The 22,507-nt window shown below is 41.1% G+C and overlaps 1 protein-coding gene across 2 annotated transcripts in view; it reads left to right on the forward strand.

Annotated features, from left to right (window-relative positions):
• Positions 1-13,983, forward strand: part of OXCT1 (3-oxoacid CoA-transferase 1) — a 140,692-nt gene extending 126,709 nt beyond the window's left edge. Inside the window, exon 18 of one of the 2 annotated variants that reach the window (XM_080680331.1) lies at positions 12,153-13,983. In XM_080680331.1, coding sequence (XP_080536457.1) covers positions 12,153-12,194 — 42 coding nt within the window. In that variant the 3' untranslated portion in view covers positions 12,195-13,983. The remainder of the gene's footprint in view (positions 1-12,152) is intronic. The other variant, XM_080680332.1, reaches the window with a different exon arrangement.
• The last annotated feature ends 8,524 nt before the right edge of the window (positions 13,984-22,507 follow it).

Here is a 22,507-nt window from a genome sequence, read left to right on the forward strand (position 1 = left end):
TCTTTCTGATGTACTGCTGGATCCTATTTGCTAGAATTTTATTGAGGATTTTGGCATCTACATTCATGAGGGATATTGGCCTGTAATTCTCCTTCATTGTGTTGTCTTTATCTGGTTTTGGTATTAGGGTGATGCTGGCTTCATAGAAGGAGCTGGGAAGTGTTCCTTCCTCTTGAATTTTTTGGAATAGTCTGAGGAGGATAGGTTTTAGTTCTTCCTTGAATGTTTGGTAGAACTCTCCTGTGAAGCCGTCTGGCCCCGGGCTTTTGTTTGCCGGAAGCTCTTTGATGACTGCTTCAATTTCTTCCATAGTTACTGGCATGTTGAGCTGTTTAGATTCTTCCTGATTGAGTTTTGGAAGGTTATATTTTTCTAGGAATATGTCCATTTCCTCCAGGTTGTCCAGTTTGTTGGAATAGAGTTGTTCGTAGTATTTTTTAACGATCCTTTGTATTTCGGCGGGATCTGTTGTTATTTCACCTCTTTCATTTCTGATCTTGTTTATTTGGGTCCTCTCCCTTTGCTTCTTGGTGAGCCTGGCTAGAGGTTCATCAATCTTGTTTATCCTTTCAAAGAACCAGCTCTTGGTTTTGTTGATCTTTTGTATTGTTTCTTTGGTCTCTATGTCGTTTATCTGTGCTCTGATCTTTATTATTTCCTTCCTTCTGCTTACACTGGGCTTTTCTTGTTGCTCTTTTTCTAACTCTTTGAGTTGTTGGGTTAGGTAATTTATTAACCCTGTTTCTTGTTTTTTGCAGTAGGCTTGTAGAGCTATGAACTTCCCTCTCAAGACTGCTTTCGCTGTGTCCCATAGATTTTGGATTGTAGTGTTTTCATTGTCATTTGTTGTCATGATGTTTTTTATTTCTTCTTTGATCTCTCTGGTAACCCAGTCATGGTTTAATAGCATGCTGTTTAGTCTCCATGTGTTTGATTTCTTTGGGTTGTTTTTATTGTAGTTGATTTCCAGTTTTATGCCACTGTGGTCTGAGAAGATGCTTGATATGATTTCTATCTTCTTGAATTTGAAGAGACTTTGCCTATGTCCCAACATATGGTCTATCTTTGAAAATGACCCATGTGCGCTTGAGAAGAATGTATATTCTGTGGCTTTGGGGTGAAATGTTCTGAAGATGTCAATTAATTCCATCTGGTCTAGTGAGTCATTTAGGATTGATGTTTCTTTGCTGATGTTTTGTTTAGAGGATTTGTCCAATGGTGATAGTGGGGTATTAAAGTCTCCTACTATGATTGTATTGCTGTCAATGTCTCCCTTAATATCCTCCAGGAGTTTTTTTATGTATTTGGGTGCTCCTGTATTGGGTGCATATATGTTTACCAGAGTTATTTCTTCTTGTTGGATTGCTCCCTTTAGTATTATGAAATGGCCTTCCTTATCTCTTGTTATGTCCTTCAGTTTGAGATCTAATTTGTCAGAAATAAGTATTGCTACCCCAGCTTTTTTTTCAGTTCCATTTGCCTGGAAAACCTTTTTCCATCCCTTCACCCTCAGTCTGTGTGCGTCTTTTTTTCTGAGGTGGGTTTCTTGTAGACAGCAGATATATGGGTCGTGTTTTCTTATCCAATCTGTTACCCTATGTCTTTTGATTGGGGCATTTAATCCATTTACATTTAAAGTTATTATTGATAGGTACTTATTTGTCGCCATTCCTATTCTTTACCCCTGTGTTACTTCTTCGCTTCCTGTTTCTTTCTTTCTTTTTTTTTTTTTTACAGTAGACCCTTTAGCATTTCTTGCATTGCTGGTTTGGTGGTAATAAATTCCCTTAGTCCTTTTTTGTCTGTGAAGCTCCTGATTTCACCTTCAATTTTGATTGACAGCCTTGCTGGGTACAGTATTCTTGGATTCAGCCCCTTCCTTTGCATGACTTTGTATATTTCATTCCATTCCCTTCTGGCCTGATGAGTTTCTGTTGAGAAATCAGTTGCTAGTCTGATGGGGGTTCCTTTGTATGTAACTTTCTGTCTCTCTCTTGCTGCTTTTAAGATTCTTACTTTGTCGTTGGTGTTTGCCAATTTAATTATAATGTGCCTTGGCGTCGGTCTTTTGGGGTTCATTTTGCTTGGGACTCTGTGAGCTTCTTGGATTTGTGTGGGTTTTTTCTTCCCTATATCTGGGAAATTTTCTGTCATTATTTCTTCAAAGAGGTTTTCTATTCCTTGCTCAGCTTCCTTTCCTTCTGGAACCCCTATTATGCGGATGTTGTTTTGTTTCGTGTTGTCCCAAAGTTCCCTTAGACTCTCCTCCTGCCTTTTAATTTTTTTTTCTAGAAGTTGCTTTTCTTGGGTATTTTTTTCCATCTTGTCTTCTAGCTCACTGATGCGGTCCTCTGCTTCTTCTAGTCTACTCTTGATGCTTTCTATTGAGTTCTTTACAGCAGCGATGTCATTTTTCATTTCTTCTTGGTTCTTCTTCATTTCCTCTTGGTTCTTGCTCATATTGTCGAATTTGTCTTCCATTCTTTTCAGCCACCTTATGACCATTTCTCTGAATTCTTTTTCTGGAAGGTTGCTTGCCTCCATTTCGTTTACTTCCTTTTCTGGTGATGCCTGCTTTTCTTTCATATGCGGGCTGCTTCTTTGTCTCCCCATGGTCTCTCTTCTCTGGGTGTCTGGTTATGTAGTTCTCTCTCTCCTGGGTTGATTTAAAGGCACAAAATACAGCACTACCAGGTACAACTCACAAGGCACTGAACAGGAATGTATTCACGATATTAATAACCTCCAATAAAGGTGACCACCAGAGAAAGGCAAATTAGGTGATAGGAGAGAAAGAAGAAGAGGAAAAAAGAAAGAAAGAAAGAAAGAAAGAAAAAAGGAGTGTGAAAATGAAATTGGGAAAAGGGAAAGTAAAGAGAAAAAAAAAAGTAAGAGAGACAAGAAAGTGACTAAGAGAGAAAGGGGAACAGACTATATATATTGGGGATAAAACTCCAATAGAACAATCACTAATCCCAGCAAATGCCAGCAACAAGTGCCTGGGGATTAATACAAACTACAACACCAACTAATATGGATTGAGGCAAGGGAAAGCTGAAGCACAAAACAAACAAAAAAATAAACAAAAGAAGAATAAGCAAAACAATCTCACAAAAACAGCATAAAAATTGGATATAATCTACATTCAAGCAAACAACAACAAAAGGACAGAGAGAAGGACAAGTTTATGGATAGCTCAGACAGCGAAGGGAGAGGTGTATGTGGACTTGGAGCAGGGGATTAGAGATTAGATATGTAAGTAGGGTGAAATTTTAACAAGGGGTAAACAGAAAGAATAGGGAAAATCTAAAGCAGTAAAAGGGTAAGACAAACAGGACACTGAAAAGGGGGAGGTTAGGAAGAGAGTGATGGCCTAAAGGTAGAGTTGAGATAGAGTAAAACGATGCTAAAGGAAAGATAAAAAATAGAATGTAGAACCCTAATCCCAAAATAAAATGAAGAGAAAATAAAATGACACTTTAAAAAAAAAAAAAAGATAAAATAGCAGTAGTAATAATACGGATTGAGAATAAAAATGTAATCATTAAAAAGGTAAAATCAAGTGATGAAAAAAGAAAAAAAAAGTTTCTTGATTAAAAGATGCAAAAAATGAAAATAAAAAAAAATAAAAAAATAAAAGGTAAAAATAAAATGTGAAGTAGTGAAGGTCATTCACTTCCTCTGTTTTTCTGTTTGGCACGCCTGTTTCTCAGTCCAGACAGTATTGCAGTTCCCTGCGATCCACTGCTCTTCGGTGTTGTAAGCCAGTCCTGATTTTAAGCAGGCGGTGTGTCTTAATTTCTCGTATTCCTTTATTTTTGATTACGCAAGAGTCAATTTGTGATTCAGCCCCTGGGTGGCAGTGTTTCTGGATTGACTTCCGGGTCTATCTATGGCCTCTCTAGGCAGTGTTAGAGCCTTCTTTCCCTGTGGCACTGCCACCGGCCTGTGGGCGTGGTCTGCCTCAGAGTTGACTCTCTGATGGTCACTCCCCGTTCCGATCCCCAGGTTCCAGAAAAACAACTTTCCCCTGCAGTCTCCCAGGGTGTCCCCAACTGGGTGATCCTATGTATTGGGCTTAGTAATCAGAAGCAAGGATTTGAAGAGGAAAAAGCCCAAGTGTGCGAACTCCAGGACTGCGAGTAAACCCAGGCACAAAGGGAGCGCACGGGCTGCGCGTAAGTCTGGACAGCCTGAAATTCTTAGGGTGTCCCTGCACTTCAGATCAAAATGGGTTGCTTTTTAGAGTGCCCTTCTCTTAGCAGCTCTGAGGACCCCTTTCCACAATCACAGATCACGCCAGCCCCTACAGCCACGGATTTTTCTAGGCACAGACTTCCCTGGTCCTCCAGCTCCCGCAAAACGCGCGTTCCTCTCTCCCGCCGGGACCAGAGACCTCACCTTATCCCAGGCGAAATCTGACCTTTCCGTGGTGGAGTGTAGAGCTCCTCTGAACCCGTGTGCTTGCGCCAGTTGGGGAGCGTTGTTCTGGGGCTCGCAGCTGTTCCTGGGGTGCCGCAGTTGTGGATTCTCAGGCTTCAGATAAGCTCCACTTTCCGGATCAAGATGGCGCAGACTCCGCGTCCAAGCCCGCAGCTCCGGGAGGGGACCCAGCCGCAGTTGGTGCTGCCAGGTCTGGGGAACCCCGTTCAGCAGTCCCCCACCTCCTTCTGGAATTCAGCTGTCTCCCAACCAGCCAACAAACACTCCTTGTGCGTCCCTCAGCTGTTCTTTCTTTCTGCTCCGGGACAAGGCTCGGAACACGTCTGTCTATTCCGCCGCCATTATTCCCTCCTACTTCCTAATTTTTAAGCCCATCTGTGGCTTATGAATTTCTCTTTGAGTAGCTTCTATGCCTGATTATTCCATCTGTTGATGTTATTAGAATGTTGGGCTTCTGACACTGCCAGATTATAGTCACAAAATAGGCAGATCCTACATTTGAAGACAAGTTTAGTACATAAAACTCTGACTTACAAAGTAGATAAGGTCTTCAGGGAGTATCCATTTAAGAAATCTCCAAATCCCTTTTTGAAACAAAGAAAATAATACTGCAATATAAATAATTGCCCTTTAGTATAAGTGCTTATTTATCAATCACCTACCTAATGGGAGTTGAGGGGATGGCTCAGTCCATTTGAAGTTAATCAAAAGTAAAGGTGAGATGGCTCTGAAGAAAATGAAGGAAAAGAATTTGCTTCTTACATACCTTTTTAAGAACAGATCTACTAGTTAAAATGAAATATATTTATAATGAGGGGAAATGTCACAGCTACAGATCCTGGAGAAAGTAGTTTAACAAAACATATTTGATAAGTCATGCAGATAGCTCATACATGTCTTCCTTGGGTGCTACATGCCTGGCCAGTACCTATCCATGCATAACAGATTTCCATAAAAACAATTTTGCTGCATAGTTAATTATCCACATTTACCTGCTTCTGCTACTGTGTGAAGGTCTTTGTCTATTAACCTTTTCCAAATTTCTCTTGGGAGAAAAGAAGTCTGTCAGCCTTACACAAAAGGCACATGTTTAATTACCTTTTCAATAACCTCAGGGGGTAAAAATGGGATTTGCCTATACTTTAACTATTTAGAATGCCTTAATCCAATGGTAAAAGCAAACCACTCTTACTTAATGAACTTTTCTGCATTTTTTCCACTGTGTGGATGAGTTAGCCCCTGTTCAGCAAGTAGCATATCTGAGATCCATACAGTGTTTAGTTCTCTGCTGCCAAAGAGAGTATACAAAGGAAGAGCCTATTTTTAAGTCCTGTCCATAAATCAGGAATGAAAAAGATGGGTTTTTACTGTTGTTGTTTTTTAAAGTGCCAGTTTCCATGCCTTTATACATCGAAAAATATATCAGGGGTTCCTCTTTTATTACAGTATCACTTCTCCATCTCTTTTGACATTGGCATGTCATATCTTGTGTCCTTCAAATTAGGCCGTTAAGGTGAAATGCTAATTTGTATGTCAGTGTTGTCCTGAAGATGAAAAGGTGTAGCATTGCTGAACCACCCTGACCAAAGAACTACCTTTTGAGGATCTGATGGTCAATAGCATGGCTTTAGACCTTGGCAGGTGAAACCACATGTAGTGGATTGTTTGTCTAGGGACCGGACACTCTGATTAATATAACATTCTGCTTAATAGCTGGGTTATCAGTGAGATACTTTTAATAATAAAAGGACTCTGAGCATAGCATTTCTTTAATTGATAATTCTGTGTTATAATTCACAAGCTATCCACGTGATTATGATGGTATAGGTAGCATTTGGGTCCACACGGGACTATGTGCACATTACTCAAGGTTTATGCTTGAGAAAAAGCCCACTCAGCCTTTACTGTATAACTGACAGTGAATGTTCTAGAAGGGAATAGCCAAGTTGCTGCATAATAAAGGAAAAAAAGGTAAAAACCGAGGTCAAAGTAATTATGGAAATGTGTTGCTAAAATGTCCCTTATATCTAATAAGAATATGGGCAAGTGAATGGCCAAATATACAGAATGTGGCTATAGGCTGATTGAGAAAATTCTGAGAATTTCAAAGAAAAAGATAATATATGACAGCATCAGATAACAGGACATGACAAAATTGTAGTTTCCAGGTATTAAAAAATAATCATTATAATGAAATACTTGCCCATTTAAAAAAAAGTATTACTAAGGCTTTGCTGTATACCACAGTACAGTTAGCAGCACAGAAACTATGGAAGAAAATTACATCCTATCTGTGTTACCTGAAACAGCTTTCATAAAAAATTTGTTAAAGACCAAAAAAATGTATGATGAGTTATATTCATGATATTGTCAGCCAAAAGGAAGAATTTGCTTTTCAGTTGGTAGGAAAGCTTCTTAAGGGTCATATATGTCTGGAACGCTAAAGGAGGCTGTGGAAAGTTTGTCATAGAAATACAAATAATTGGCTCTATTTCTGGAACTTGCATCACACTCCAAAAATAATATTCTGGTCAATAGTGGTTCACAGCAAGAGAAGGCAATTTATAATGGACAGAGACCTTGTTCCATATGATCCCTCTCCTTCACAATGCAGTTGTTATAAAGAAAGGGACTTCCCTCTGTGTTTCTTGGGGATTGAGTTCTGAATCTATTGAGAGAGATAAAGGAGCCGGGCAGGCAGAGGTGAAAATATCACTGTTATGATTAAGACTGGAATGGAGAGTGTGGCTGAGGTAGACAGCCACACAGGCATTTAAAAATTATATACACACACACACACACACACACACACATATATAATTATATATATATTTATATATATATATTTATTATTGATTTCAGAGAGGAAGGGAGAGGGAGAAGGAGAGAGAGAGAGATGGAAACAGCAAGGATGAGAGCATCATTGATCGGCTGCCTCCTGCCTGTCCCACACTGGGGATAGAGCCCGAAACCTGGGCACCTGCCCTGACCAGAATGGAACTGTGACCTCCTGGTTCTTAGGTCGTTGCTCAACCACTGAGTCATTACCCTCTGGGCCACAACAGGCTTTTCAGATAGGAACTCTAGAGGTGAGAGAGATGTCAGCTCCCAGTTACAGGCAGCCTTGGAAAACCATAGGCTTTCTTCACAGAGGTGAGCCTTTACATCTGAGCTGCTTTCCACATGGCCGAGAGCAAAGCAGTGCATGCTCCCTGCAGAAGGCCATGACATGTGAATGAGAGAGAACAAATTGGCACAGTTCCGACTCCCAAGGATCTTGGTCTTGTTCTCCAGGCAGAAATACACTGAAACCACCCGCGGCATAACCTTACATGAGAATACTACTTATTTGTATGTTTGCAGTGGGATCTGAAAGAAGCCAGCTGCAGACATTCTTTGCCCCATTGAATAAATTTATGTCCTTAATATCTATTATGAACTGGCATTATACCAGAATTAAACGGCATGCTCTTGGGATTTCAGTGGACTGGGAAGACAAATCATTGGCTTATCTTCTGCACTAAAATCATATAGTCTTGCCCTAACCAGTTTGGCTTAGTGGAAAGAGCGTCGGCCTGCAGACTGAAAGGTCCCAGGTTCGATTCCGGTCAAGGGCATGTACCTTGGTTGCGGGCACATCCCCAGTAGGAGGTGTGCAGGAGGCAGCTGATCGATGTTTCTCTCTCATCGATGTTTCTAACTCTCTATCCCTCTCTCTTCCTCTCTGTAAAAAATCAATAAAATATATTTTTAAAAAATCATATAGTCTTATGCTTAGCCCATAGATCACCGTGGCAGGATAATCTGCTTCAGCTTGCATGGGCGTTCAGTGTTGATGAGACTGTGAGAGAACATAATAAAAAATGGCTGTTTTAGTAGATGTTTCCATTAAAAAAACACCACAGAAGCTACATCAGTGTGTATAAAGCTTCATCTTCTGATAAAAGTCAGTTTCCACATTGAGCATATAAATGAAATTAAGAGCTCAAAATAGGGCCAACATGACAAGAAGAAGGATCAGATGTTTAAGAAATGAAGGCGTTGTGTGCTCTTAAAGGAAATTTTATAAAGACTCTCTTTCAAAAAGGCAAAATTTTTATTTCATTAAATTATTTACACAGATACTTTGTTGTCGTTGTTTATAAAGGATTGTTTGTGAAAGACACTGTCTAAATACTCAGAGTCCTTATGTCTTTTATTCTTTTCTGGAGAGCCGAAGTTCTGTGCAAATATGAGCTGTGACTTGTATCTACTTGTTAGATGTCTCCTATTTTGTCTATTATTATATATCTGTTCTCAGAACTGGCAAGTCTGAATGAGCTCTCCTTTATTCTAAGCTCTCTATACCAAGGCACACTGATCCTTTTTATTCTGGCCATGTCATTCTTTTAGTAGAAAAATAGAAAAGGGATATTAACTATTGACATTGTGACACGCTAATATAGAAATAATGTATAAATGAACTAAAAATATTAAACTCATCAAGCCCAAGTAATTGTCTACTCCTATTTTTAATACTGACTTAACCTCTGTTAGAAACCTTTCTTCCAGTTCTTTGAAGTTTACCTAATCCACTCACGCATTCCTTCATTTGTTCATTCCTCAATTTAACAAAAATATTAAGTACTTATTCTGGAAGGCAAAATGCTTTCTTTGGCCCCAATTCAAGGCCAACAGGAACCCTTAATTTGGAGTGTTGTGAAGGAAACTTTATTCAGTGCAAAATAGCTCAATTGTGATACAGCAGGGCCTGAGGCAGCCCTATGGCCAGGTGGCCCTGGGGCCAGGCCCCTCTCCAGCTAGACAGCCTTGCTCTGCTCCTTTATGGTCTGCTTTGTGCTGTGCTGCTCTGCTGTTCTTTGGTCTGATCCGTTGTGTGCCAGTCTGCTCTGGCTAGCGCTCGTATATTCTCCTCTGCTCTGGTGAAACATCTTCCGTGTTTCAGCTCAGCTAAGATACACAACCTTAGGAAGGGAAAATGTACTCCCAGAGCCAGAATGGAGCTGTTTTCATGCAAATGAGGGCTCCAAATCCTTGCAGTTTGATTGGTCCAAAAGGCACTGTCCTGATTGGTCAGAATAGAGCCACTCTGGTTGGTCAGAGCTGTGCAACTCTGATTGGATGAGGAAAGCCTCAGTCCTATTGGTTAAAATAGGAGTCTTCGAAAGAGGACATAAAGAAGGCCAAGAGACATATGAAAACATGCTCAAAGTCACTAATCATCCGAGAGAGGCAAATCAAAACAACAGGTAGCATCTCACACCTGTCAGAATGGCTATCATAAAAAAATCAATAAATGACAAGTGCTGGAGAGGATGCAGAGAAAAAGGAACCCTCTTACATTGCTGGTGGGAATGCAGACTGGTGCAACCACTGTGGAAAACAGTATGGAGTTTCCTCAAAAAATTAATAATGGAACTCTCATTTGACCCAGTAATTCCACTTCTAGGAATATATCCCAAGAAATCAGAAACACCAATCAGAAAGGATATATGCACCCCTATTTCATAGCAGCACAATTTACAATAGCTCAGATTTGGAAATAGCCTAAATGCCCATCAGCAGATGAGTGGATTAGAAAACTGTGGTACATCTACACAATGGAATACTATGCTGCTATAAAAAAGAAGGAACTCTTACCATTTGCAACAGCATGGATGGACCTGGAGAGCATCATGCTAAATGGAATCAGCTAGTCGGAGAAAGATAAATATCACATGATTTCACTCATTTGTGGAATATAATGAACAACATAAACTGATGAACAAAAATAGAGCCAGGGGTAAGGGGGGAATATTTTAGAATATAATAGAAGTAATCCTGTTATTTGTAGATTTTTAATATTTCCTACAACTTTTGTGATGTCATAGTATGTTAGTACAGTTTTGATATGATAGTTAAAATCCTTTTTTTGAAATATTAATGTTTATTGCATGTAATATTATTATATTTAAGCCCTAGCTGGTTTGGCTCAGTGGATAGAGCATCGGCCTGCAGACTGAAGGGTCCCAGGTTCAATTCCAGTCCAGGGCACATGCCCGGGTTGTGGGCTCGATCCCCAGTGGGGGAGCGTACAGGAGGCAGCCAATCAATGATTCTCTCACATCATTGATGTTTCTATCTCTCTCTCCCCTCCCCCTTTCTCTCTGAAATCAATAAAAATATATTTTAAAAAATATTATGTTTAAGATAATTTTTTCTTAAATAAAAAAAATAGGAGTCCATGAACTCCTTTCTGCTCAGATGGCAGAAGCACTGTGCAGGCAGACAATTTGGTGCAGAGGTGGGTAATTTCGTGCAGGTTTCTCTCTAAAGTGCAGTTTGTGAGATAGTCCCCTGTGTAGAGATGGCTGCTAGGCTCTGGTTTTTCTGTGTTTGTTTTTTAGCCCAGTTAGCCAACAGGAGCCCTTCTTAGTAGGCATCTTCTTTCTCAAGGTCCATACTAGTTAGGCCCACTTCAATCTCCACATCCTTGAGGAGCTCAAAAAAAAAAAATCACCTAAATGTTAATATTTTCTGCTGTGCATTCCATGAGGACTGTTGTTTACTAGGACTTGGTGGATATTTGCCAGGTTGCATGAAGAAATCTGTACCTGGCATTGCTTCTTGAAAGATCAATGAAAATGAAGCCAGACCACCTACATTGAGGTTTCTTCTTCCATCATTAAATGTAGACCTGTGCTTATGTTTCTCTGCTTCAAGACTCCTAGGAATGCATTTGCTGTTCTGTACGTCGAACATAAATACAGTCAACATTTGATATTTGTAATGCTATTACCTCTTTTTTTGTGATTTGGAATCTTTTCACTGCTTTTACATCATTTCCATTCTGATTATGAAAATTCTGATAAAACTTTTTCATTGACTCTACATCTCATCATTAATACAAGGTAGGGCCAAAGTAGATTTACAGTTGTGAGTACACGAAACACAGTTTATTCTTACATTATTATTTATTAACTAGAGGCCCGTTGCACGCCAGGAGCCTGCAAGTCCTCGCTCCCGGTGGAGCGCTGCTCCTGAAGCTCCCTCCGCCCCCCACCTTTCCCCTCATAGCAGGCATCCCGCCCCGCAGCTCCGCACCTGTGTATGCAAATTAACCCGCTATCTTTGTTGGGTTAATTTGCATACTCCTGATTGGCTGATGGGTGTCGCAGAGGTATGGTCAATTTGCATATTTCTCTTTTACTAGTGTAGATTGTATTATTTTCCATACGAACAACTATAAGCCTACTTTTGCCCCACCCTGTGTGTATCCAGTTAATCAAAGACTACATTAAGTATCTCTGATTGGATTGACTGGACCTGTTCTGATGATTTTGAGATGTGTGCCTGAATGTCAGTTTTGAGTGAGGTCTCAGAGACAGTAATCTCAGAGCACAGTGATTCATTCAGTACAGAGCTTGGTTATCTGGACCCTTTATTTGTCTCCCTCTGCTCCTCCTCCACCCCCTTGTTTTGATCTTAATGGTCCTTAATTTAGGAGTTATTGTGGAAGAACGTTAAGAACCACTATACACAACATGGAAGCAGAAAAGGAGTTCTCTGTCTCTGCTCAGGGTGGAAAATGAGGAAATTCCAGGCGATGTTCATGGAGAGGCGATGTTCAGTGTTGTTTATATCCTTCACGTTTGGAAACTGAAAGGAAAGATGTGTGTACTGTGAGGTTTTTCATAATTTGGTTATTTTTTTTCTCTTTCTTTTACCAGGTTTCACCAAAACTCATGCCAATGCAGCAGATCACAATTTGAAACATGGAATAAACATTTGTCCTAGGCTGTGTGTTTTTTCTTTTAACCACATAGGGTTTCAGTAAGCATAACTGTATACTGAACAAGCAGCTTTTGACTAGATTTTTCTAGCATTTTATGCTTTATACAACCTGTTCTCTCAAGCGTACTATGACATTTTAATGAACAAAAAGAAAAAAATATATATGGTTATAATATTTGTTTTATAAGTGCTTAGAAGGATGCCTTTACAATTGGTGCTCACATTGAATTTTTCTCCATCTTCTGTGGTACGAACACTGAGTTGCTTGCAGTTGCATCAAGATGGGCCCGTAGGAAGAGTTTCATTGATGTGCTCTTCCTCCTAAAGAAATTGTGAAGAAAAAGAGTGAGGGAGAAAAGTGACCCCTCCCGCTGGTAACCAAGGCAGCATTGTACTGGGTCCTGAAGATAACATGCAAGTGAATTTTGATTGGGAGGAATGCTGTCTTAACAATTGATTTTCCTTCATCCTCCTCTGACTTTTTTTTTTCCGGAGCCTCCGATTGTGTGATTCCATCTTGTTTTTCTAGAGCACCTCTCTTCCTCCCACACTTTCTGTAACTAAATATATGCCTAAGAAGGGAGGCAGGAGCATGTCTGTGTGGGAGGAGTAACTGGTGCAGGAAGGAGACTCACGGTGCAGGGCCTGTTGGTGCTGACATCCTACCTAAGATTGCCTTGACCAACTGACCAACCAACCATCTGTGTTTTGCCAGTGCCTCACTCATCCAGTCAGTTTCCTCATTGTGAAGCAGTGCAGTATTCGTATATATCCAGATGGTCCTTAAGAGACTTTATGTTATTGAGGACCAGTGGGCTATTTGAACAATACCTGCTCTTAAGCCAAGAAGGGCTGTGGGATAATTTATCATGAATCCATAGTCACAGTGAACGCATAGGTGTATTTTTTGTTTGTTTTTAATTCTTTTCAGCCTCTCTTATTTCTGGTCAGAAAAGTTTCTAAATTTGAGTGCCTTTTCCTACAGAACAATGTTTTCTTCTGACCAGACTACTTCCTTGAACAAAGTACTTTTAATTCAACTCTATGCAAGTAGGGGAAGTAAGGATGAGCAAATCCAGGATTTAAAGAGCAGTGATTGAATTTCTATTGTTAGAAAATAAACATAGTGGATTGGCTTTTGTAAGGAATAACTTCTCAGAGGTATCCTCAGTACCAAACAGTTGCCCTAGGGTTAACCCAGCAAAAAATAGGGTGAAAAGTCTGGGCACCAGAAGACAGGCCAGACTGCATTTGCTGGACAGAGGCAGGCATAGAAGAGGGCACTGTGTTGTTCCCTGGCTCCAGATACAGGGATGTATTCATGTTTTTTGGGTGATGGTTGTCATTGAAAGTCACTTTCTCTTTATATACAGCTATTGTTGTGTCATGCGCGGTATTAGAGGGAGGAGAGAGACTTTTTTTTTTGTAGAAGCACACTCCATACATAAAATAGTCCTATTTACCAGCTTCATGGTTGAAAGCATACTCTCCTAGTACTGGTAAAATGGATTCTTTAGAATTTGTGAGGTCTAGAGAATAATATATATATCTATGTTAGAGTTATGATTGTGAAAAATGTATGGTATTGATGATTGCTTTATTTGCTTATCATTCCAGTCTGTTACTTTAAGATAATGTGTTGCTAAGAATGTTCTCAACTTTAAAAGGCAAAAACCTAAGTAGATGACTTTATATTCTTGATTAAAGAGTGCTATGGATATTAAGAAATGCAATAAGAAATACAATAAATATTTCAAGTTTATATATATTGGTGTGATTGTCCTTTTTTTCTCTTTTGGGAATGGTGTGACTACACATGGGAACTAGACAACAGAAATTGGTAGAATGACCAACAAAAGTCAGCACACTTTTCTGCTTCTAATCAAGTTGTTGCTTTTCTTTAAAAAAAAAAATATTGTCTCTTATGAAAGAACAAATGAAATGTTTACCTAAATGAATTTTGCATTTTGTTCCTTATCAGAGCCAGTTATCCTATCTAATAAAAAAGTAATATGTAAATTAACCATCACTCTGCTACACCCACCAGCCACGCCCACCAGCCAATCAGGAGGGATATGCAAATAAACCCAACCAAGATGGCTGCAGCCACAGAGAGCAGGAGGGAGGCTTGGGTTTCCCCGGCAATGGAGGAAGCCAAGCTTTCTGCCTGCCCTTGCCAGCCCAGGCCTCCACTCAATGCTACAAAGTTTCAATTAGAGAAGCTAAATAAAGCCCAACAGAAATGGTGGCAGCCATGGAGCTGGAGAGAGCAGGAGGCTTGAGTTGCCCGCGGCGATGGAGGAAGCCAAGCTTCTGCAGCCCTGGCCTGCTATGGCCTCCGCTTAAGGCTACAAAGTTTCAATTTTAGAAGATACATAAACCCCAACAGAAATGGCTGCCGCCACGGAGCAAGCAGAAGGCTTGGCTCCACTCCAGGCTACAAAGTTTCAATTGTAGAAGGTAAATAAATCCCAGATCCCAGGGCCTCTGCTTGGGTCGCTGGGGGGGGCGTGTCTGGCCTGCAAACCACCACAGGCCTCTTGCCCAGGCCGCCCCACACCCCAAAGGAACTCCCACCCTGATCCGGGACATCCTTCAGGGCAAACCAGCTAGCCCCCACCCATGCACCTGGCCTCTATCCTACCTAATAAAAGAGTAATATGCAGATTGACCATCACTCCAACACACAAGATGGCTGCCCCCATGTGGTCAAAAATCCTGCCCCCATGTGGACACAAGATGGCCACCACAAGATGGCCAGCAGGGGAGGGCAGTTGGGAGGAACCAGGCCTGCAAGGTAGGGCAGTTGGGGGCAATCAAGCCTGCAGGGGAGGGCAGTTAGGGGTGACCAGGCCGGCAGAGGAGGAAAGTTGGGGGTGACCAGGCCTGCAGGGAAGGGCAGTTAGGGGTGATCAGGCCTGCAGGGGAGGGCAGTTAGGGGCAAACAGGCTGGCAGGGGAGCAGTTAGGCATCAATCAGGCTGGCAGGGGAGTGGTTAGGGGGTGATCAGGCTGGCAGGCAGAAGTGGTTAGGGGCAATCAGGAAGGCAGGCAGGCGAGCAGTTGAGAGCCAGCAGTCCTGGATTGTGAGAGGGATGTCCAACTGCCCGTTTAGGCCCACCAGTATCGGGCCTAAACGGGCAGTCAGACATCCCTTGAGGGGTCCCAGATTGGAGAGGGTGCAGGCTGGGATGAGGAACACCCTCCCCCCCCATGCACAAATTTTGTGCACCGGGCCTCTAGTCCTAATATATAAAAACCCTGGGTTGTAAGGACCAGTAACGACCAGAGGCTGATCAATCAGAAGTCAGTGCTGGCCCCACCCCCAAGCAAGCAGTAAGGGGCAATCAGGCAGGCAGTCAGAGGGGTTAGGGGTGATCAGGTAGGCAGATGTCCCATAGCAGGGCTGGCCCCATCCCCCAGCAAAGAAAGAAGGAGGCCCAGGCCAGCCAAGCCATTGCACCCCAGCCTGTCGCCTGCAGAGGGAGGCCACCGGTGGCAGGGGAGGGAGGGCAATGCTGCACAGATGGCAAGCAGTGGCAGCATCGGGGGTGGGGCCAGCTGCCTGCAGCCTGGGAAAGGAAAGCCCTGATAGGCCCTGATCTCAGGCCAAGCCTAGGGACCCTACCCAAGGGGTCCCGGATTGTGAGAGGCTGCAGGTTGGGCTGAGGGACCCCCTCCCCCCACCAGTGCACAAATTTTCGTGCACCAGGCCTCTAGTTTGTCTATAAAAATTGGCTATCCCAGCTTCATATGTTAATATATATATATTTTTTTGCTTTTATCTGACATTTCGTTAAGATACACATACATTGGTTAGTTGTCTAGTGGTGCATTGAGTTTGCTTGCATTTTGCACTGGCTCCAGTGCTAGTCTGCCCAGCATCTGTGTTACTCCTCTGGTAAGAGGCTCTCCCCCAGCTAAGAACTGGGTGTGTGCCTGGGACATGCCTATTGGTACCCAGGGGTATATGACCCAGGATATACCAGTCAGGTTGTTTCTCCCATGTTTAAAAACTGAAAATGAAAGAGAAGCCAATTTTCTTATTCCTTTCTAGTCACTAAGCCATGAGAATGTGAGTCTGATGCCAACACCCCTTCTCCCTTCTGCATCCCCAATCCCAACACACACCCCACCAGCTGAGCTCCAGCTGGAAAGAAGGAAGCTGAGGTACAAAGACCATTGATGGTATTTGGAGCGGTAGAGAGGGAGTGTCCCGATGGTGTTTGGGTTCCTGGCTCTGGATGTGCCTAAGACCAGCTCCCCTTTGTACGTGAGCCCATTTCCCTGAGCTGGGTCTTTGTCACTGAAAACCAGAGTGTGAACTCAAACAACTTTTGTAATTCCTGAGTCCTGGGAAGATGTGGTCTCCTGTAGGAGTTAGGCAGAATATGAGCAAAACTGCTTATACCTGGGCCCAGAGATGATGTGTTAAGACCATTTCTAGGTTGCGGATAGAGGTTTTCTTTCTCTTGCAATTTCAGCATTGTAAGCACAGCTTTGAACATTACTCCAATGGAAGTAAAGGAGAGATTTATCCAACGGATAGGTTTGTTTTCTTCTTTTTTTTTTTTTAATATATTTTATTGATATTTTGCAGAGTGGAAGATAGAGGGATAGAGAGTTAGAAACATCGATGAGAGAGAAACATCGATCAGCTGCCTCCTGCACACCTTCTACTGGAGATGGGCCTGCAACCAAGGTACATGCCCTTGACCGGAATCGAACCTGGGACCCCTCAGTCCGCAGGCCAACGCTCTATCCACTGAGCCAAACCAGTCAGGGCCGGATAGGTTTGTTTTCACTAACTTTCTCCCTTTCCTCATGGGCTGTGGTCTTGAGTTTCTTAAGCTTATTTTCAGATTCTCCATCTTTAAAATGGAGAGAGTATACTATTTCCCATCATGGTTCTCTAAGATGTGATTAATACATCTAGTTGTAAAATACTGATAGATCTTTAAAATGCTGTACCAAAATATTACATTGCACCAGAATTGTCAGTTTTTCTTGTCCTTTTAAAGGCAGTCTTGAACTCTAGTATTTCTGAAATACGATATTCAAGGAAATTGCTATTGGCTTGATCATCTGGATTCTCTTTGCTTATTTATCAACTCTCATTATCCCAAGAAATCTATTTGTGTGTACTTGGCAAACTAGTTCAATAAATTTTTAGTAAAGGAGTGAATAAATTAAAGAGCAGATGAATTAATTCAGTGGCACGGGATCATAGTCATACACAATTCAATTTTCCCTTTTTAATATGTAACTCTAAATAATAACAGCAAATAAACACAAAATTGGTTTGGTGATATGCCAGTAACCATTTAGGTCCTCCCCCCCCCCCTCAAATTGGTAAATATTTTTTTAAAAGAAATATTAATTATAACAGGATTGGAGTGATGAGGAATTGGAAAGTCAGAAAGCAAGAGAACTTGAAGTAACATGAATAGTGGATGCAAGGACCAGCCACACCCTTAGTGCTGACATAGAGCATCCAAGGAAGAGGCCTCCAGGCCCAAGATCCAGACCTGTGGGGAGGCGCACAGCAGCTGATCGCAGAGAAGTCATGTGGTGCTGGGCCAACAAAACTTGCAGCAAATCTGCCTCTGAGGTGCCAGAGAAAGCTGACCCCTGGGGAGAGCCACATTTCAGTAGTTGCCACAAAGCCTCCTGGAATGAGTCCAGGGTAGCTGCTCACAGGGAGGTGTCTCTTGGGGATGCTCACTGCAGAGCCATCCCAGGGAGTGCTGGGGGGAGCTGCCGGCCCTGGGCCCCGTTGGCTACCAGGCACAGCAGGAGCCAGGACCGGGAGAAGCCGACTGGGCAGCAGTTTCTGGATGCTGGAGCAGCCATGTATGCTGCTGGGGCTGGACCATGGAGAAACTCAGGGTTGCAGCATCCTTTGGAGAGAGCAACACCATACCAGGAGGAGAAACTTCCTCCTCCACTGTCCCTCCAGCACCTTCTGCTGACAACGCTTAGCATCCTACCACGTGGCAATGAAGGGTGGATTTGGAGCTGGAAGGCAATAAATTGATAGCTGGAATAAGCACCTACTATGAGCAAGCAGCATGAAGGTGCCAGGGGTATGGAGTGGAGAGAAATAGCTCTATCAAATAATCGCATTTAAGAGTAAACTCATAATTGTGTTGAGTTTTCTTTTATGTGAAGGGAAGTATGTGTGTCATGAAAGACTGTTCAGAGGGTCCTGAAATTAGATTTCATACTTGCCTCTGCTCAGCACATTTTTAAATATGCCACAGGTTGTTCAGTAAAATGTTTAGAAAAACAGCTTTTAAATGAATCAAAAACAAACAAAAAAGCAAAACACAACACATTGAGATCAAGTAATTTATGAATTATTATGATCTGTACAAAATCCAAAGGAATTCTACCATAAGCAATGCCATACTCCTGGGAAGGACTGGTTGGAAGACAATCTCTTATGAGAGGTTTGAGAAAATCTGAAGTCTCCGTAAGATAGAGTTATTGAAAGGATACGAAGTAGAACAATCCTGGTCCAGAGAAAGGGGCACACCAATCAAAGGCCATTGTTATTTGAGTGTAGAAGTTTTATTGTGGAAGGCTATTACATAGATGAATCTGTTCTGAAGGGGTCAATTGAAATACTGTGGTGACTCAGGAAATGCAGCCATGAGACTCGCTGACCAGACTGAGCCAGCTGCGTGTTTCAGAAAAGAAGCAAGTGGGAAATGACCTCATTGTCGTCTACAGGATCCACGAGAGGCGGAACTGTTTCAGGGACACTGAGCTGGTGGTGGAACTGGACATGTTTACAGAAGGTAACTTGGGCATAAACTGAAAAGTCACTTCTTATGGTGGAAGGGAAAAAAAAAATGAGGACTTAAACTCAGAAAAGTAACTGACCCATGTGTTTACCTTATACGACTTTTTAAAAAAGAATGTAGCATCTTTCTCATTTTATGGAGACCATAGCACAAAAGGTCATTCTGCCTATCTGTACATTGGTGTCTAGACCAGAAAGAGTAATTATGTTAAAAATAATTCAATAAAACATTCTAAGAAGTACACCTGCCTAATAAATCATGTTCTGAAAGTACTGATTTTTTTGCCAATATACAAAAAGGGACCATTTTTGAACCTTTGCTCCACATTCAATTTATGTCTTCAGCTTAGACAATTTCATGACTTGACCTTGTCAAGGAAAGGTATTGATTCATGGGTAAAGTTATATGACATTAGGATTTGCTTAAAAATACCCTGGCAAATAATAACAAAAAATGAGAAAAATAAATGAAATAATATTGACAAAATTTGGGTAATTATTGAAGCTGAGGGCAATGGGTACATGAGAGTTCACTATACTATTGACTCTAGTTTATGTTTGAAATTTTTTATATTGAAACGTTTTCAGAGGAAGTTTATAAATGCAATATTCATTTCAGCATCTTTATAATAACCACAGATATGAATAAGGAGATTTGGTGATGGTCCATTGGATTTTGGATAAGAAATCTAGTTAAGAGGAACTGGAGTCTCAAAAAAGGAGAGACTAAGAGGATGGATTTAAAAAATCAAGTTTATTTTATTTTTTTAATCATTAATAAGGTAAATATCAGTTTAAATAGGAGAATTAAAACAAGGGCCAAAAGTATGCAAAGACAACATCATTAGCCATCAGGGAAATGCAAATTAAAACCACAATGAGATATCGCCACACACCTATCAGAATAACTACAATAAAATACAGTGGCAATGCCAAATTCTGGATGTGAATACTAAATAAATCCCATGTTGCTGTTGGGAAAGTAAAATGGTACAGCTACTTGGGATAGCAGTAGGCAGTATTGTTTTCTTTTTTTAAAATTAAACATACAGTTACCATATGTCCTATCAAATACACCATTAGGCATTTATCCCAGAAAAATTAAAACTTTTATTTATACAAAAACATACACAAATGTCTATAGTAGTTTTATTCATAAAAGCCAAAGTCTGGAAGCTGGCCTGGATGTTCTTCAAGGGGTAAATGTTAAACCAAACTGCGGTAAATCCAAGACATGGAACACTACTCAGCAATAAAAAGGAATGAACTATTGATACACATAACAGCTAGGATGAATCTCCAGAAAATTATGGTGAGTGGAAAAAGCCAAAGCTAAAGATTATATGCTGTATGATTTCACGTCTTTGAAATGACAGACTTTTAGGAATGGAGAACAGATGGTGGTTAGCAGGGGTTAGGGTCCCGGGAGGGAGAGAGGAAGGCAGGTGGGTGTGGTGATAACAGGATCACGTGAGGGATTCTTGTGGTGATGGGACTGTCTTTATCTTAACTGTGTTGATGGATATATGTACACACACGTGTGATAAAATTGTGCAGAACAAAATATACAGGCATGTACACAAATGAGCACAAGTAAAACTGGAGAAATGGGAATAAGATTGATGGATTGTATGAATGTCGTTAACCTGGTCCTGATGTAATATAGTTTAAAATGTTTTTTATTTTTCAATTACTGTTGACATACAATATTATCTTAGTGTCAGGTGTATAACATAGTGACTAGGCATTTATTTAACTTATGAAGTGATTACCCGGATAAATCTAGTACCCATGTAACACCATACATACTTATATTGTAATACAGCTTTGCAAGATAATACCATTGGAGGAAACAGGTAATAGAAAATTGGAGATCTCAGTATTATATATAGTATATTTCTTTCAGCTGCATGAAATTATCTCAATAAAAATGTAAATGAAAATAATACATGTAAAAATAACTAAAAGTTCAAATACTGCTTTTTAATCTGCTCAAAACCTTGGTGGATATTCTTGCTGACTTTTTAAAAATATATTTTTATTGATTTCAGAGAGGAAGGGAGAGGAAGAGAGAGAGAAACATCAATGATGAGAGAGAATCACTGACCAGCTGTCTCCTGCACGCCTCCTACTGGGGATCAAGCCTGCAACCTGGGCATGTGCCCTTACCAGAATTGAACCATTACCTCTTGGTTCATAGGTCAATACTCAACCACTGAGCCATACTGACTGGGTTTGCTGGACTTCTTTTTTCCATCTGGAATAAAAAAAAAGTTGTGCATTGAACAGACTGTCAAATTACAGCCGGAAGGCTGGGGAATGTGTGTGTGTCAGGGGGCAGGGGGTGAGAGATCAACCAAAGGACTTGTATGCATGCATATAAGCATAACCCATGGACACAAGACACTGGGGGGGTGGGGTGAGGGCATGTGCTTGGGGGGTAGGGGAGGCCAGGGGAAGGTCAATGGGGAAAAAAAAGAGACATATGTACTACTATTTGATTCTACTTCATATTGGAGATATTTTTTTCATTTGAAGATTTTTTTAGGACCCCTACCTTTCCACTTTTACTCTCTTTTGTCTTTGGGAATTTTCTTGTATATTTGTGTGTCCCCTGGAACATAAAAAATATTTATGTAAAGTAAGATCTCTGGAAAAAAAAAATAATTCAGAGAGAAAGCTTGAAACTAATGGCCAAAGGAGATATTGGATTATCTGTGGTTTACAATGATCTGTCCTCTTCCTGGCCAAGAGTAGCATACAAGATCGAGAATTACTGGCATTGAAAGTAACGGCAGTTTAAAAATGCTGAACAGTTAGGCCATTAAAGATGAATATACATACCCCTGGTGACCACTCACCAGTCCTCATTCATCCCCAGGGACACCTGTTGATTTGAAATGTGAAAGTGCTCAGTGAGAGCGCGTTTGTGCCCTGTAATGAGACGTTATGAAAACCCAGTAATTACGTGCATTTTCAGATCCATCTGCTTCGGTGAAGCAGACAAAGAGCATTTTTAAGGTAAAAGGAGAAAAATAACTCTTTTTAAAAAGCAAGCAGGGGATTTTTCTATTTCCAGTAATGTTGGCATAGATTGCTAATGATAAAACTAGTCACAGAAAGCAACAAGAAACGCTAGGTAGAAAACCCACCCCTGCCCACCTCCACCACCACCACACAGACAATGTTAGAGGGTGTCAAACAGCACACAGTGCGTCTGCAACTTTCGGAGGCAAAAGAGAAGCACAGGAGGTTAGTCAGATTTTTAAGCTTGACATTCCATGGCATTTCCCCCTTGTGGTATTTGCTAATTTATAATATTTGTGAAGGCAAAACACTGGGAAAGTAAATATAAAGTGACAGCTAAGAGTCCGAAAAGCTTAGAAGAGCTTAAACTGTCATATGAATTTAGAGAGACAAAAATTAGAAATCAGGATAGCTGAAAAGGGAGGGTCCTAGCCAATAGCCTAGAAATCCAACTTGT

The sequence above is a fragment of the Plecotus auritus genome (assembly GCF_963455305.1).
Source record: "Plecotus auritus genome assembly, chromosome: 7".
NCBI classification, from domain to species: Eukaryota; Metazoa; Chordata; class Mammalia; order Chiroptera; family Vespertilionidae; genus Plecotus; species Plecotus auritus.